We start from the raw sequence: 13,276 nt of genomic DNA, 5'->3' as shown, positions 1-13,276 counted from the left end.
CCGAGTGTGTTTACGTTTTTGCTTTGGAATTCTGCGAGCTGAGGCAGCGCCGCGAGCCCCGCAGCACGGAAGGCGCTGTGGCCGAACAGGTGAGGGCTCAGCCCGGCATGCCGCGGGCAGGGCGTGCCCCTGGCTCGGCTGGCAGCACCTGCGCAGGGCAGCGGGCCCGGCGCCGCGTTGTCTCTCAGGGCCTTTCAGAAGTGATGCGCGCTTCCTATGGGGCGTCTCAGTTTCCCCGCACTGTGACCGAAGCTGCCAGGCACCATCCATAATAAATGACCACCTGACCCCTGGCACGGATATAGCTCGGGACGGATGGAGACTTTGAACCTCGGTGCCCGCTAGTCGAAAACTTACATTCTTTATGCTGTTCCTGGCACACATTTTTTTACTGACCTTAAGGGCGCAATAGGAATGCCTTTTGTTGCTTTGGTCGCAGAGTTCTAAGAGACAGTATTTCAGGGCTATAAGTGGGATGAAAACGGGGGGGGGGGGTCTCTCAAAGGGGCGTGGCCGATGTAATTAAGGGTGTGGCTTAAAAGTACCTAAATTGAAAATCTACGCTTAGCTTAGTGTGCTGTTCGACTGGTATTTTGCTACTTCTGTCATTACATCCAGATATATAATACAAGTAACATTACACTTACAAGACAGTACTATTATAACATGAATAAACAACAACCAAGTCTTCGTGGTATAGCATATGGAAAATACTTCAGTTCTGAAATGGTGGGACTGTGAAAGAACCATAACGAGCCTCTTTGAAGTTTAATTAAAGGCAGTGTAGGGTGGTAATGCTGCAGAGTTCATATTTATTTTGTTCATCCTGAGGATGAGAACAAAAATGGAGAGCCCTCTAGGGGCCAGTTTCAGCACCTGCTTTTTAAAACTGCCGGTGCTGAGCACCGGCAAGATCCGGCCCACTTAAAGCCCTGGTGCTTCCAGCATTTACCTAGGGTGGCAGTAACTCTGATGGGTTTGCTAGATGTGACTAAATAAAATAATGCGGGCACATGCACCCTGGGGGAACACGTTGATTGCAGCCTTGGTGCTCCCCAAACACAGCAATAGGTAATGCAAGAACACAGAAGAATCTCAGGATATACAACCATCCAAAAAAGAAGGCTGGAGTCACAGCTCGAACATTCAGAGGAGGGCATCAACTTGCCCCAACAGTGCCTTCTTTCTCATGAAGGGAATCTCCTCAAGGGGCACCCCTTCCAAGGATCTCGTCTTAACGAAGCCCACTGTGACTGTTCTTGCATCAAAAAGCCTTGCCTCAAGGGAACGTTGCCCAAAGGTGTCTAACCTCAAAAGACCTCTGGTCAAGGGTCTTCATCTCAGGATGTCTCGCTTCGAGATGCCTTGCCTCAATAGAAGTCACTCATACAAGCTTTAGGGGATCTAGCTTCAGCAATCCTGCTTCCAGGCACTTATTATTCAAAGGGCTTCTCACTACAGAAGGATTTTAGTTCCTTTCTGTTTTAGCCACATACTTATCCTTACACCCTACGGTTCTGGTGTGCTTCCAACCTCCAGTACAGCAGATTTCAAGACATAAAGGTTTTCACCTCAGATTTGAGACTGTGAGGATTGTTTGCCTACTCTCCCAAATTGTGACAACCTTTGTGAACGATTATTACTCTTTTTAATCTTCTCTGCAGCGTTTGCTTACTGTGCCTTCGTTTCACTATGCCACGCTAGGAGGAAAGATGGCCGCCTTATCAAGAGCTGCACCCACCGTCAGGATCTCTTCCCCTGAAAGGTTTAAGCAGCCCTCCACTTTTAGTAGTTCAGAAATTTGTGCGCATATCACTCACCTATTGATTTTTCCTCTAATGCTGCTGTTTTACTGTGCACCAGTTTAAAACCTTTCAGCGTTTTTGCGAAGAATTCTAATCCTCCCAACATTGGTAGATGCGTTTTTACTAGACCATAAAATGCAGAATATAATTAACTCAAATGCAGCCTAACACCGAGAGTTGAAAATGTGCCTCGCAAGGATCTGCTGAGGACACAACCACCTGGAGAAAATCAAACCAATGCCTTTACCCCCTCTATGCCACTCTCCAGTTCAAGCACAGCACCCCTGGGTAACACTGGACAAGTTCTTCACTGTACAGTCAGAATGAGGAGAGCTGCCTTTTGTTATCTATAGATCGAACCATACATTTTAGGGAAAATGGATTCCAACTAAAGTCCAAATTTAAACTCCAACTGAATCCTTAAGGCTTGAGCAAAATGGTGGGCCTTATAAATGTACCCCAAAACGTTCACAGTCTCCTGAAGGTGATCTCACGTATGTCCTACAGAATGACTTCACAAGCAGGTTCTCAATCTTCAGCTGATTCAAAAAGCCCGTTGAAAGAAGAGTTATTTTGTGGTCAGTCAGTTATTCATCTCTGTAACTGAGGGAAGGTGGTAGACTCGTAGGCCTAATTTCACAAGCAATGCCGTACTCTGGCACCAGCGTTTGAAGGCTATTATATGTGCAAGCAGCTGTAGGCAATTCATTTTGCAGAAGGCACTAGCTTACTCAGGACATTTCAGACACTATCCCTCACCAGTAGCTATAGCCGGATAGCTATAGACCTATCTCCCTACTACCATACCTTGCTAAGGTGGCGGAAGCCCATGTGAATTCCATTCTGACCACCTACCTGGAATCTAACGGAATTTTGGACGAGTCCCAAAATGGTTTCCGTGCCAAACATAGCACGGAATCTGCCTTACTGGCCGTTACGGAACACCTAAGGGAGGTGCAGGACCAGGGCGAGACTTCGTTCCTGGTTCTGCTGGACTTGAGCGCGGCCTTTGACACGGTCTCCCACAGGATCTTGCTTGAGCGACTGTGAGAGATCGGAGTCAGAGAGAGTGCCTTGGACTGGTTCGTGTCTTTTCTATCTGACCGTTCCTCCCAGGTACATGCTCCTCCGTATGCGTCCAGCAGGCACTCTTTGGAGTGTGGGGTCCCGCAGGGCTCTGCGCTCAGTCCCACATTGTTTAATGTGTACATCCGCCCCCTGGCTATGCTGGCTCGAGATCGCGAGAATAAGTTAATATCGTACGCGGACGATACACATCTTATTTTCACTTTCTCCAAAAACACCGAGATGGACCAAACCAAATTCCAAGAAGACATCCTGGCCATATCAAACTGGCTGTCCCAGAACTGTCTTCAGTTAAATTCCTCCAAAACTGAGGTACTTGTAATAGGCAATGAAACTCGGAGATGGGACAATCACTTGTGGCCCCCCACATTAGGACCCCCACCCATTCCTAAGGAGGTAGTTAAAAACCTGGGCGTGATGTTGGATAACTCACTCTCTCTAGAGTCACATGCCAAAAAAGTGGTAGGCACCTGCTATGGTCGCCTACGCGCCCTTAAACCCATTCTTGGCTTCTTTGAGCCTCCCACTCGCCAGGTTATAGTCCAGGCTCTAGTCTTATCCCATCTAGACTATTGTAATGCTCTTATGCTTGGCTCTAACCTGACAGTGATAAATAGGCTACAAAGAGCTCAGAATGCTGCAGCTCGGATTCTGTTTGCATTACCAAAAACCTGCATACCTCCCCGATTCTTCGACGCCTGCATTGGCTGACAATCAAACAACGCATCCAATTTAAAACTCTATGCATAACCCATAGAATTCTGTATGGCTCCGGTCCACAAATCCTGCAGGAACTTTGTGCCCTTTATGCCCCCAAGCGTGCCCTCCACTCGGTGGATCTATCTCTTGCTGGCACAACTAAGATCCGGAGGAGTAGAGCCGGTGGCCACTCCTTCAGGTACCTGGCCCCGAAGCTATGGAACTCGATCCCCCCTAAAGGCTCGGGCAACCACTAACCACATGCTCTTCCGGAAACAGATCAAAACCTGGTTGTTCTCTTCCATTTAACTCACTCCCACTGGCCGCGCTGTTGCACCTTCTGACATGTCCATAAGCGCTGGAACGCCCCGTTGCTGGGGTAGCCATGCGCTATATAAATAAAATTAACATAACATAACATAACATAACTGTTCACTTCCACTTACCATGAAGCCACTAACAGGACCCAACACATTGAGTTGACATATTCTTACCTGGAACCTTCCATAAGAATATTTCTGTTCTCACAGTAAGAGGATGGGGCAGGGGGTGTAAGATATTGAAGAAAGACCCAGCTCTTACCCGGACGAAAATGAGAGTGTTGGTGTCCCCGACTTTGTACTTCCCCTCCGAGACCTTGATCATTGGAAACTGGGAAGGACAGGAACAGCGGCCCAGAATCTCACGCACCTGCAAGAAGAAGAGGCAAAACAGTGTAAGTGTTGGTGAATGTTAAGAAACACTTTCACGGCTCTCGTTTATGGGAGCACAAGAAGACAAGATGATGCTGAACAGGGCAGTTGATGCTTCCATGTGATTAGAGTATTGCTGATGACTGCCCATTCAGCAGAGCTAAGGAGACTCATTCAATGTGCAAACACAGGTTCACAAGATTCTTCTTAGGAAATAGGTCTGTACTGGGAATACCTTATGTGTATAAGAGCGCATACAACCTTTTATTCTCATCTATACATGCAGTTTCACGTCGCTAAATAAACCAATGATCACATTACTGGTGACTACCAATATGCCATCATCAGTGCTCATGCTTACCACATCGCGGTTGGACTGCCTCTTAATCGTTGTAACAACTAAAAAGATTCCAACAACAGATGTCCGGCACCTCATCAAGAGGAAACACAGAACAAACAATTTGCCACTTCCACAAGCAATGAACATTGCCTGCTGAAGAGCTACCACTGGTTGTCCATTGCCTCACCAAGAGGTGCTGGACATCCGTTGTAGGAATGGAAGTCCTAGCATGGCTTGTGAATGCTGTGCCACCTCGCCCTGTTTGCCCTTTTGGCCAGCCTTAGGTTTTGTTCCTCAAATGACTCAATTGTCTGTTGGTACATCCATCATTTTGAGTTGCGTTCAAAAGACGAGCTTAGGCTATACTTGTTATTGGGTGCCCTCAAAATGTATTCCGACGAATTCTCAAAAGTGCCTATTGCTCGCCCATGCCAGCCTAAAGGGTGATTGGTGGCTAGCGACAGCAGACGCGCCTCTTCAGGTGTACCCAGGGAGGGAAGAGCACCATTTGGTCTCTCCTGTGTAAAATCCCACTAGCCATAATAACTGGAGCCCTTGCCTTCCCTATAGTATGTGTTATCTGTAGTGCATGAGCATGTGTGTTTAACATGTAAAGGGTCATAGACTGCCTGCAGGATGACCAGGGTCCATTGAGGACACTGCAGTTGCACTATACACAATGGTGTTTTCCCAGTAGGTTGTCTATATCCCTTGCAGCTGTAACAACCTGCGTGTTATTTGTGTGCGGTTCCCTGCCTCAATGCTGCAGCTTACAAGTGCCCTGGGGAAGAGTTGCTATCAGCCGGTTATTAATAATTCAAAAATGTTGATCTTAGGGGACTTTAACTACTGGCCCTCTGATGATAGAGAGAGTGTTTGTTCATCCACTTTCTCCGACTTGTTACTGGGCATGAACTGCTCTCAACATATTCATCTAGCAACTCACATCAAGGGCCACACCCTTGACCAGGTGTGGACCTCTAACCTGGATATCTCCTCTCCCCTTGTTCTTCCCTCTACCTGGTCGGACCACTCTATTATTACCTTCTCTTTCGCCATTACTACCCATGTTAGTCGTACCCTTGAGGGCAATCTTCCTGCTAGGAACTGGAATAGGGCTGACTTGGGCTCTTTTGTCACCTTACTTAGAGCCTCTTCCCCACCGGAGGGCGACTCGTTGGACACCCAAGCATTAGGCCTGCAGCGCTGGCTCGAGTCTGCTAGCGATACTGTAGCCCCTTTCAAACAGGTCAGGTTAAAACGCCCTCATGATGCGCAAAGATGGTTCTCAGAGGAACTTAAAGTAAAAATACTTAAACTTAGACAGGCTGAGCGCTGCTGGCGATGAGTCTATGCTTCAGACAAGAAGCTGGTATTCACGACTCTGTTTAAGGATTAGAAGCTAGCTATCTTGCAAGCTAAAACTTCCTATTTCTCTAAGAAAATCATAGACTCAGCCTTTAAGGCAAAAGATATTTTTTCCACTGTGGAAGAACTCTCGCATCCAGATAGGGTTACCATCAAACCTCCTCCCTCCCAAGCACTTTGTGACTCCCTTAATTCATTTTTTATTGAAAAAGTTATTAAAATTAAAAACAGTATTTCTTGTTTGGTCCCTCCTGATTCACCCTTTCCTGTCACCACTCCTGTTGTTTACAACCCACAGCAAATTACACAGATACCTCCTATTTCGGAGGACGAGTTTCTAACTCTGCTAAATAGGGTGAGCTCTGGCTCCCCCATTGACTGCTGCCCCCCATGTTTTGCGTGAGGCCTTCTCTGCCTGTCCCATCCCCCCTTTGACTCTTCTCAACAACTCACTTAAAATGGGCTTAGTTCCTAGCTCTTTTAAAACCGCTGTTGTGGTGCCCATTCTCAAAAAACCTAATGCTGATCCTTCCCTTATGAACAACTTTCGCCCTATTTCCCTACTCCCTTACCTCAGTAAAGTTCTTGAGGCTCATGTCACTCACTGCCTGAGCTCATTTATTGAACACTCGCAGTTTCTTGACTCCCAACAGGCCGGGTTTCGACCTGCCCATTCAACTGAGTTGGTCATTCTCTCAGTGACGGCCTATAACATCAGCCAGGCTTTGGTGCTTCTCGATTTGTCGGCTGCCTTCGACACGGTCGACCATGACATTCTGGTCGGCCGTGTCGAGGAGGCCGGCATCCGGGGATTAGCCCTTGACTGGGTTCGCTCGTTTGTGAGTGACCGTCATCAGGCTGTCCCTCTCTCTCAGTTCTCTGCTGACAAGGTTGGGTTAACATGCGGTGTCCCGCAGGGCTCCTCTCTTTCCCCTATCCTTTTTAATTTGTACCTTGCCCCCCTTATCCGTTCTCTACGAGGCAGCAATGTCACTGCATTTAATTATGCAGATGACATTCAACTGATCCTCAATATCGACTCCTTGGATCAATCCATTTCCAATTTCCAGTCCACTCTGTCACATCAGTGATTGGATGGGGGCAAATTATTTGAAACTTAACCCAGATAAGACCAAATTGGTTCTTATCAGGGGTACCTCCAATCCGTGGAGTCCTAACTTCTGGCCTACTCGTTTAGGTCTCCCCCCCTGCCCTGCTGACTCTGCTAAAAGCCTTGGGGTGGTCATCTGTAAAGATCTGTCGATGAAACCCCAGATTAACGCGGTGGTCTCTAGTTTTTTTCACTTACGTAAAATTCGTAAGATATCTCGATTACTTACCACAGAGGCTCTCACCTTGGCTTTACTGGCCCTGGTAATTTCCAGCCTAGACTATGCCAACTCCCTTTATGTTGGCATTCCCGCCTACCAGCTGATTCGATTACAGCGGGTCCAGAACCAGGCTGTACGATTGATCTTTAAACAGCCCAGGCACCAGCATGTTCGCCCACTGTTAAAAACCCTTCATTGGCTTCCTGTGATCGAACGGTGTAACTTTAAACTGGGCTGCACCATCTTTAAAGCACTGGCCGGCCTCGGTCCAGCCTTCATTTCCTCCCTTCTTTATCATTATGCCCCCCCCCCCATAACCTCCGATCCTCCCATCTTGCTTTACTTAAAACCCCCATTTTTAAACACAAGAAACACGGAGGGCTCAGATTCTCGTTTCTCGCCCCTTCTTTTTGGAATGCACTCCCTTTAGAGTTTAGGCTCACCACCTATTACCCTCGTTTCAGGTCTCTCCTGAAAACACACTTGTTCTGTAAGGCACACAATTAGTTCCTTCTTCCTCCGCTCCCGCCTGCTCCTATCTGCTTCCCTACTGCCTACAGCGCAATGAAACCGTTGGGTGTAAGCGCGCTCCATAATCATTTTTTACATTACATTACAGTGCCATGCTAAACCAGTTTTCCCTCCACCACACTGAGCCCCCATCCGCACCCATTTCCTGCTTTGTGCCGTCTGTACCTAGCAACCAGGGAAACATGACTAAGGCAAGATGGCGTCACTATGCATTTGGCACCCAGAAAAGTATTGGACTTGAGCTGCCCATATTGTGCACACCCTGGGTTTATTTTTAGGTGGAGGTTTTTTGAGGTTACTCGTCTCTAGGACTGTTTTTGCTGGGAACTCAGCTGCGGGGTTATCAACCCACTAAGCTGCAAGGCTCGAATATGTCTTTCAAGTCAGTATCACAAGGGGGTAACTTGGTTAACCAATTTGAGTGCAATAGTATTGCGGTTGTTGGATACCAGTGGTAAATGACAACGAAAATCCAACTAAAAATATTTATTTTATTTAAATTATTTACAAAGCGCAGTATTGACCAGAACTTCTTGGTGCTAGGAACCCAAAAATGTCAAAATTAAAGATTGTTCACCATCTTGAAAGAGAACATTTTCAACGCGTTAAAATCTGAAGTTAATGGTTGATTCCCTAATTCAAGGGGCAACTTGTTCCATTCTTTTGTCGCAGCATGAGAGAAAGCACAGCCTTCAAGTAAGGAGGTCTTGCTCTTGGAAACTGATTACAAATATTTGCTAGTAGAACAAAAATGAAAAATAGAGGGGTGCAGACATAACTTCTGCGCCAAGTTAGAAGGAGAAACATGGTGCACAATCTTGGGGACTAAAACCATGGATTTCAAGAGAATCCATTGTTTGACTGTTAACCTCAGAATTGGAGAAATGTGCTCTGTTGTCGCATTTTTAGTAATAGTCTGGGCAGCTGCATCTTTCTGAACGATTTGTTAGGCAGGGCTGAGTAACAAAAGTTAGCATAGTCCAAGTGACATTAAATAAGAGTAGTTACTACCTGTATACCACAATCAGTGGAAATAAAAGGTAAGATTTTTTCTGTGTAACCATTTGTTACCAGAAACTGGTGCCTGTTACACTATTAATCTGAGGTATTACGGTGCAATTGACATCTTACAAAACTCACAATTTTTCACTACTGGTGCAGGAACGGGAGCTGATCCCCAGGGATGGATTCTATTTTGCTGTGGAGTTTTTTCTTAATAATCAAATCTTCAAGTTTGTCAGGATTTAGCGTGAGAAAATTCAGCGCCATCTAATGTCAGATGAAACTGAATGAGTTTGCCAATGAGTCTTGTTTACTTTTTGCTGGATCAATTTTGAATAACAACTGATTATCATCGGTGTACGTATACAAATGGACACTCGATAATGTTAATACCAAAGCTAGAGGAGCGAAATAGAGGTTAAGAGTAGGGGACCCAATATCAAACATGGTAGGACTCCCCAATATACTGAAGGACGGCGAGGCTGCCTGATAGGAAACTATTAGTCTTCGCCCTTCCAATAATGAGTCCTGCTATTTAATGGTGGAAGCATGCAGATCTCGGACCACAGCTCTTTCTAATAAAATGGAGAGGTCTGGTTGTCAAAGGCAGTGGAGAGACGGAGCACAGTAAAAACACCGGTCTCTCTGCGATCAGCCATCATGCACGTCATCCAAGACTGCAGTAATTGCGGATTCTGTACTCCTGCATCCCATGAAACCAGCTTGAGGAGTATAAAGTAGATGTTCAGCCTGTACAAGCCTGAAGTTAAAAAGTCACTTTTCTAAACTGTTGGCCATGAACGGTAAGACAGCGAGGGAACAATAACTGTTAGGATCATCAAAATCCAGAGTGGGGTTTTTCAATAGTGGCATTACTACCACAGTTTTCCTTGAGTTAGGCACCTGGCTCTGACTGAAAGGGTGATTAAACAAAAAAGTCAAGTCAGGGAGCAAGTACTGTGCTAGCTGTTTCATGACTTTAGCTGAAATGGGATCAGGCAGCATATGGATGACATTTAAAAGTTCTCTTGGCAGGTTCGGAGAATTGAAAATGATACCAGTAAAGTAACTACTTTTTGTTAGACGAATGGTAGTCTTAAATTCAGCTATTATCGACTAATAAAACTGCTTAGCCTCTAAGGTATGGAAAGCCCTAGGGTATGGAAAGCCCTCCTTTCAGCTCTTTGCTCCTTAAATGTTTTAAACTGATTTAGTGAATTATAGAATCAAGGCAAGTAGTAAGGGTGTTTTCCAAGGTGGCTAAAAGAAGGTCCTCATCTTTCTCTTGATCTAATCTACGGTCAAAGAAAGGACCAAATAATGTATTCTGACATATGCAATTAAAAGGAACTTTTTACAATTGCAGATAGTAAACATTTGTTTGGCTGCTTTGGAGGTAATAACCCTTGAGTATTTATAGAGTAGCTTAATGGTTTGACCAACACAAAATTAAGTGTTCTAGGCGGATGCATGGGAAGTGAGACGATACAAAGAATGCATCCAACTGGAGTCATGAAGTATATGTTGGGCCATGACTCAGAATGGACAACTTAAAAAAGGAGATATCACCAAACAGTCTAGCGCTGCCAGTTGAGTATTCAACCAATCATTGCAGTATTGTGTTAGGTGATTTCAATCATTACTTAACGTGAAATTAGCAATATCGTTTATGAGGGCTTCAGCATTATCTGCGATTGTATCTTGTGGACAATAAAGAAGGAAGACATTCAAAGTAAGCACTTTATGTAAAAAAAATCACCAACAGGTAAGCCTGAAAACAGGGGGGGGGGGACTAATTTTGATTGAGGTTTTATATGAGAGCCAATCCACCTCCTTTCTACCAACACAATTGCTATTCAGTTTTACAAAGTTTGATGGGAGGAGCTGATCAAGTGTCCAGTTGGATGTTTCATCTAACCATGTCTTGGCCATAGAGCACACATTGATTTTATGGGAATTGTTCATTTTTGCTACTTCTGTCCTATGCTTATCCACCGATCACGCATTATAAAGCATGACACTTATGCAGTCATGATCACAGAAGTGGTAAGTCTTCGAGGATAGTTTGAGACCTTTATGTACTGTTATAAGTGGCTCAGATAGAAGAGCAATGCACTCCTTCAAAGAGGTACGCTTACCAGGAGAGAGGCTAGGAGGCGGTCATACAAATTACACTACTCTGCTGTAGTGTACTTTACTGCAGTTATTATTCTTAGAGTCTAAAAGAAATCTCACCAAGGAGAAGCTGGTAGCATAGCTGACAGCGTTGTGGTGCAAAAGGCACAGACCTTGCCTTTGATGCACCTGCCCAGTGGATACGCAGTGCTTGCACTTATCACGGTTATGTAGTGGCGGCACAGATGATTGTGGATAAGCTAGTGCGCTAAAACCCAAACCTCGCTAACTAGCATTATGACCCACGATAGAGGACAGTTGATGGATGGCTGAAAAATACCATGCTTCTCCTACTGGCTCAGGAAAGATTCACCCTACCGGGCAGAGGAGCTGCATTTAGTAACCAACCAAAACACTACAATGAGTGAACAATTAAAAGCAATAACAGTGCAGTTAAAACCACTAACAGCACCATGTAGGGTACAAAGTCAAACTTGTGGCTGGCAGGGAAAATACCTTGACAGTGATAAGTGCAGGCTCTGTGCGTCTCAATTCTAATGGCATTTCAATTGCCAGCTTCAAAAAAAGTGCTCACATTCGTCTCCAACCTAAATCAAAACATGTTAGTCAGAAACTCTGACACACCTTGAGCAAAAAGGGTGTATGCACAAAGTGTCTCTTGCATGGGCTTAGTACGGTACATGCTCAAAGAGGATTGTGTGACCAGCACCCCTCTGCCTGGATCAAATATCTTACGGCACTTCTTACAGTAATGGAATGTAAAGTGAATTTGAAGAGTGATGTTTGTCACCCGTGACAGTATCCAGACCAGGAGCTGCAAACCTTTGCCCTCATTTGATACTGATGCAGGTCTGTTTTGCAACCATGTTTATTACAGTGAAATCCATACAGCGGCAGTTTGTTTTAACTGAGGCATTCTCGCGTATTCCTCAACAAGTGTCCAGAACTGGCCCTGTGCATGTTGGAGCTTGGGGAAATACCTCTCATTTCAAAAGCTACGAAAAGACTGCACCGCTCACAACTCACAAAATAGTATGCAACGTGATGTCTCATATCAAGGGGTCCAATGAGCGTTCTCTGTTTTCACTGTATTCCACCAAAATATAATTTTAAAAAAATTGACACAAATATTGCGTCAAAAATAATGTGATAAAATATCATAGGACAGAATATTAAAAGGTAAGAATATCTTTTTTTGAGTCTTTTATATTTTTTATATATATATTTGAATGTAACATCATTTTTAATCATGTTTAGTTTTATTCGTTTTTGTGTTTAAAGTTGCTATTATTTTCATGTTAATTTTATAGTGGTATTATTTTTTAAAATAATAAGTTCTGTTTTCTTTTAACAATTTAATTTGTTTTGTGGTTGTTGGACATTTATGTTGATACAGTGGGAAGTGAATGAAATCTGATTTGCTTTTTTTTCATTGATATCTTTTTAAACATGAGTTATGTGTAATTTTATAGGTTCATTTAGTGTTTTACTATTTATTTTTAATATATATATATATATATTTTTTAAAGTGTACATTTGTGCAAATGTTACTTATATTTTTTTATTTTACATACATGTATTTTATTGCTATTATTTTAGGGCTGGGAAAAGTTAATCTAAGTTTTCCAAAGACCAACATTTTCCCTAATGCTGCGTACATTAGAGGCGAAATAGTAAATCTGACTGCTTCAAAGTCCAACACTTACCATACTCAGGGCCAGACTGGCAATAGCGGCCACCAGGCGTTTTCCCGGTGGGAAGGGAGGGTAGGAGCAGGTTTTCAAGCGGTGGGGGCCGGTTTTGTTACTGTATTGTAGCACTGTTGCAAAACCAGCCCCCTGTAACAAAACCGGTAGCATTGCTAAAGCGGAAACAGTGCTGATTTTCACTAGCACCTCCCCCGCTCCATCTTCCCACCACAGGGTCCGGCAGAATTGCCAGGGCTAGTTTGTGTTCTCAGTTCGGCCCTGTCCATACTGTTGCTCAGGCTAAGTGGGAATAGTAGATCTGAAACATGAAGGTCTATTCTTTTTATTAGCTGTTTTTTAATGTAATATATTTGATTCAATTTTAAAAGTTAATTTCATGTAAATTATTTTTTATTGGACATTGTTTGAAGCAATATTTGTATTTTTTATTTATTTTAATTAATATTTTATACACTAGTGATTTTTTAATATCTTGTGGTTGCAATCATAATTATTATTGGAATTGTTTCTTTACAGTTATGTTTAAATAATAATTTACTTTTTCAAATATTATGTTTGTTTTTTATGATTATTTTAA

The 13,276-nt window shown here is 43.9% G+C and overlaps 1 protein-coding gene across 4 annotated transcripts in view; it reads right to left on the bottom strand.

The window, feature by feature from the left end:
• Positions 1-13,276, bottom strand: part of GAS2L1 (growth arrest specific 2 like 1) — a 244,743-nt gene that overhangs the window by 90,294 nt on the left and 141,173 nt on the right. For all 4 annotated transcript variants that reach the window (XM_078667178.1, XM_078667179.1, XM_078667177.1 and 1 more), the window contains one exon: positions 4,173-4,280. In XM_078667178.1, the coding sequence (XP_078523304.1) occupies positions 4,173-4,280 (108 nt within the window). The remainder of the gene's footprint in view (positions 1-4,172; positions 4,281-13,276) is intronic.

The sequence above is a fragment of the Lissotriton helveticus genome, chromosome 11 (genome assembly GCF_964261635.1).
Source record: "Lissotriton helveticus chromosome 11, aLisHel1.1, whole genome shotgun sequence".
NCBI lineage: Eukaryota > Metazoa > Chordata > Amphibia > Caudata > Salamandridae > Lissotriton > Lissotriton helveticus.
Note: the sequence above shows the minus strand (reverse complement) of the source record. Positions and strands in the feature narration are given on the sequence as shown.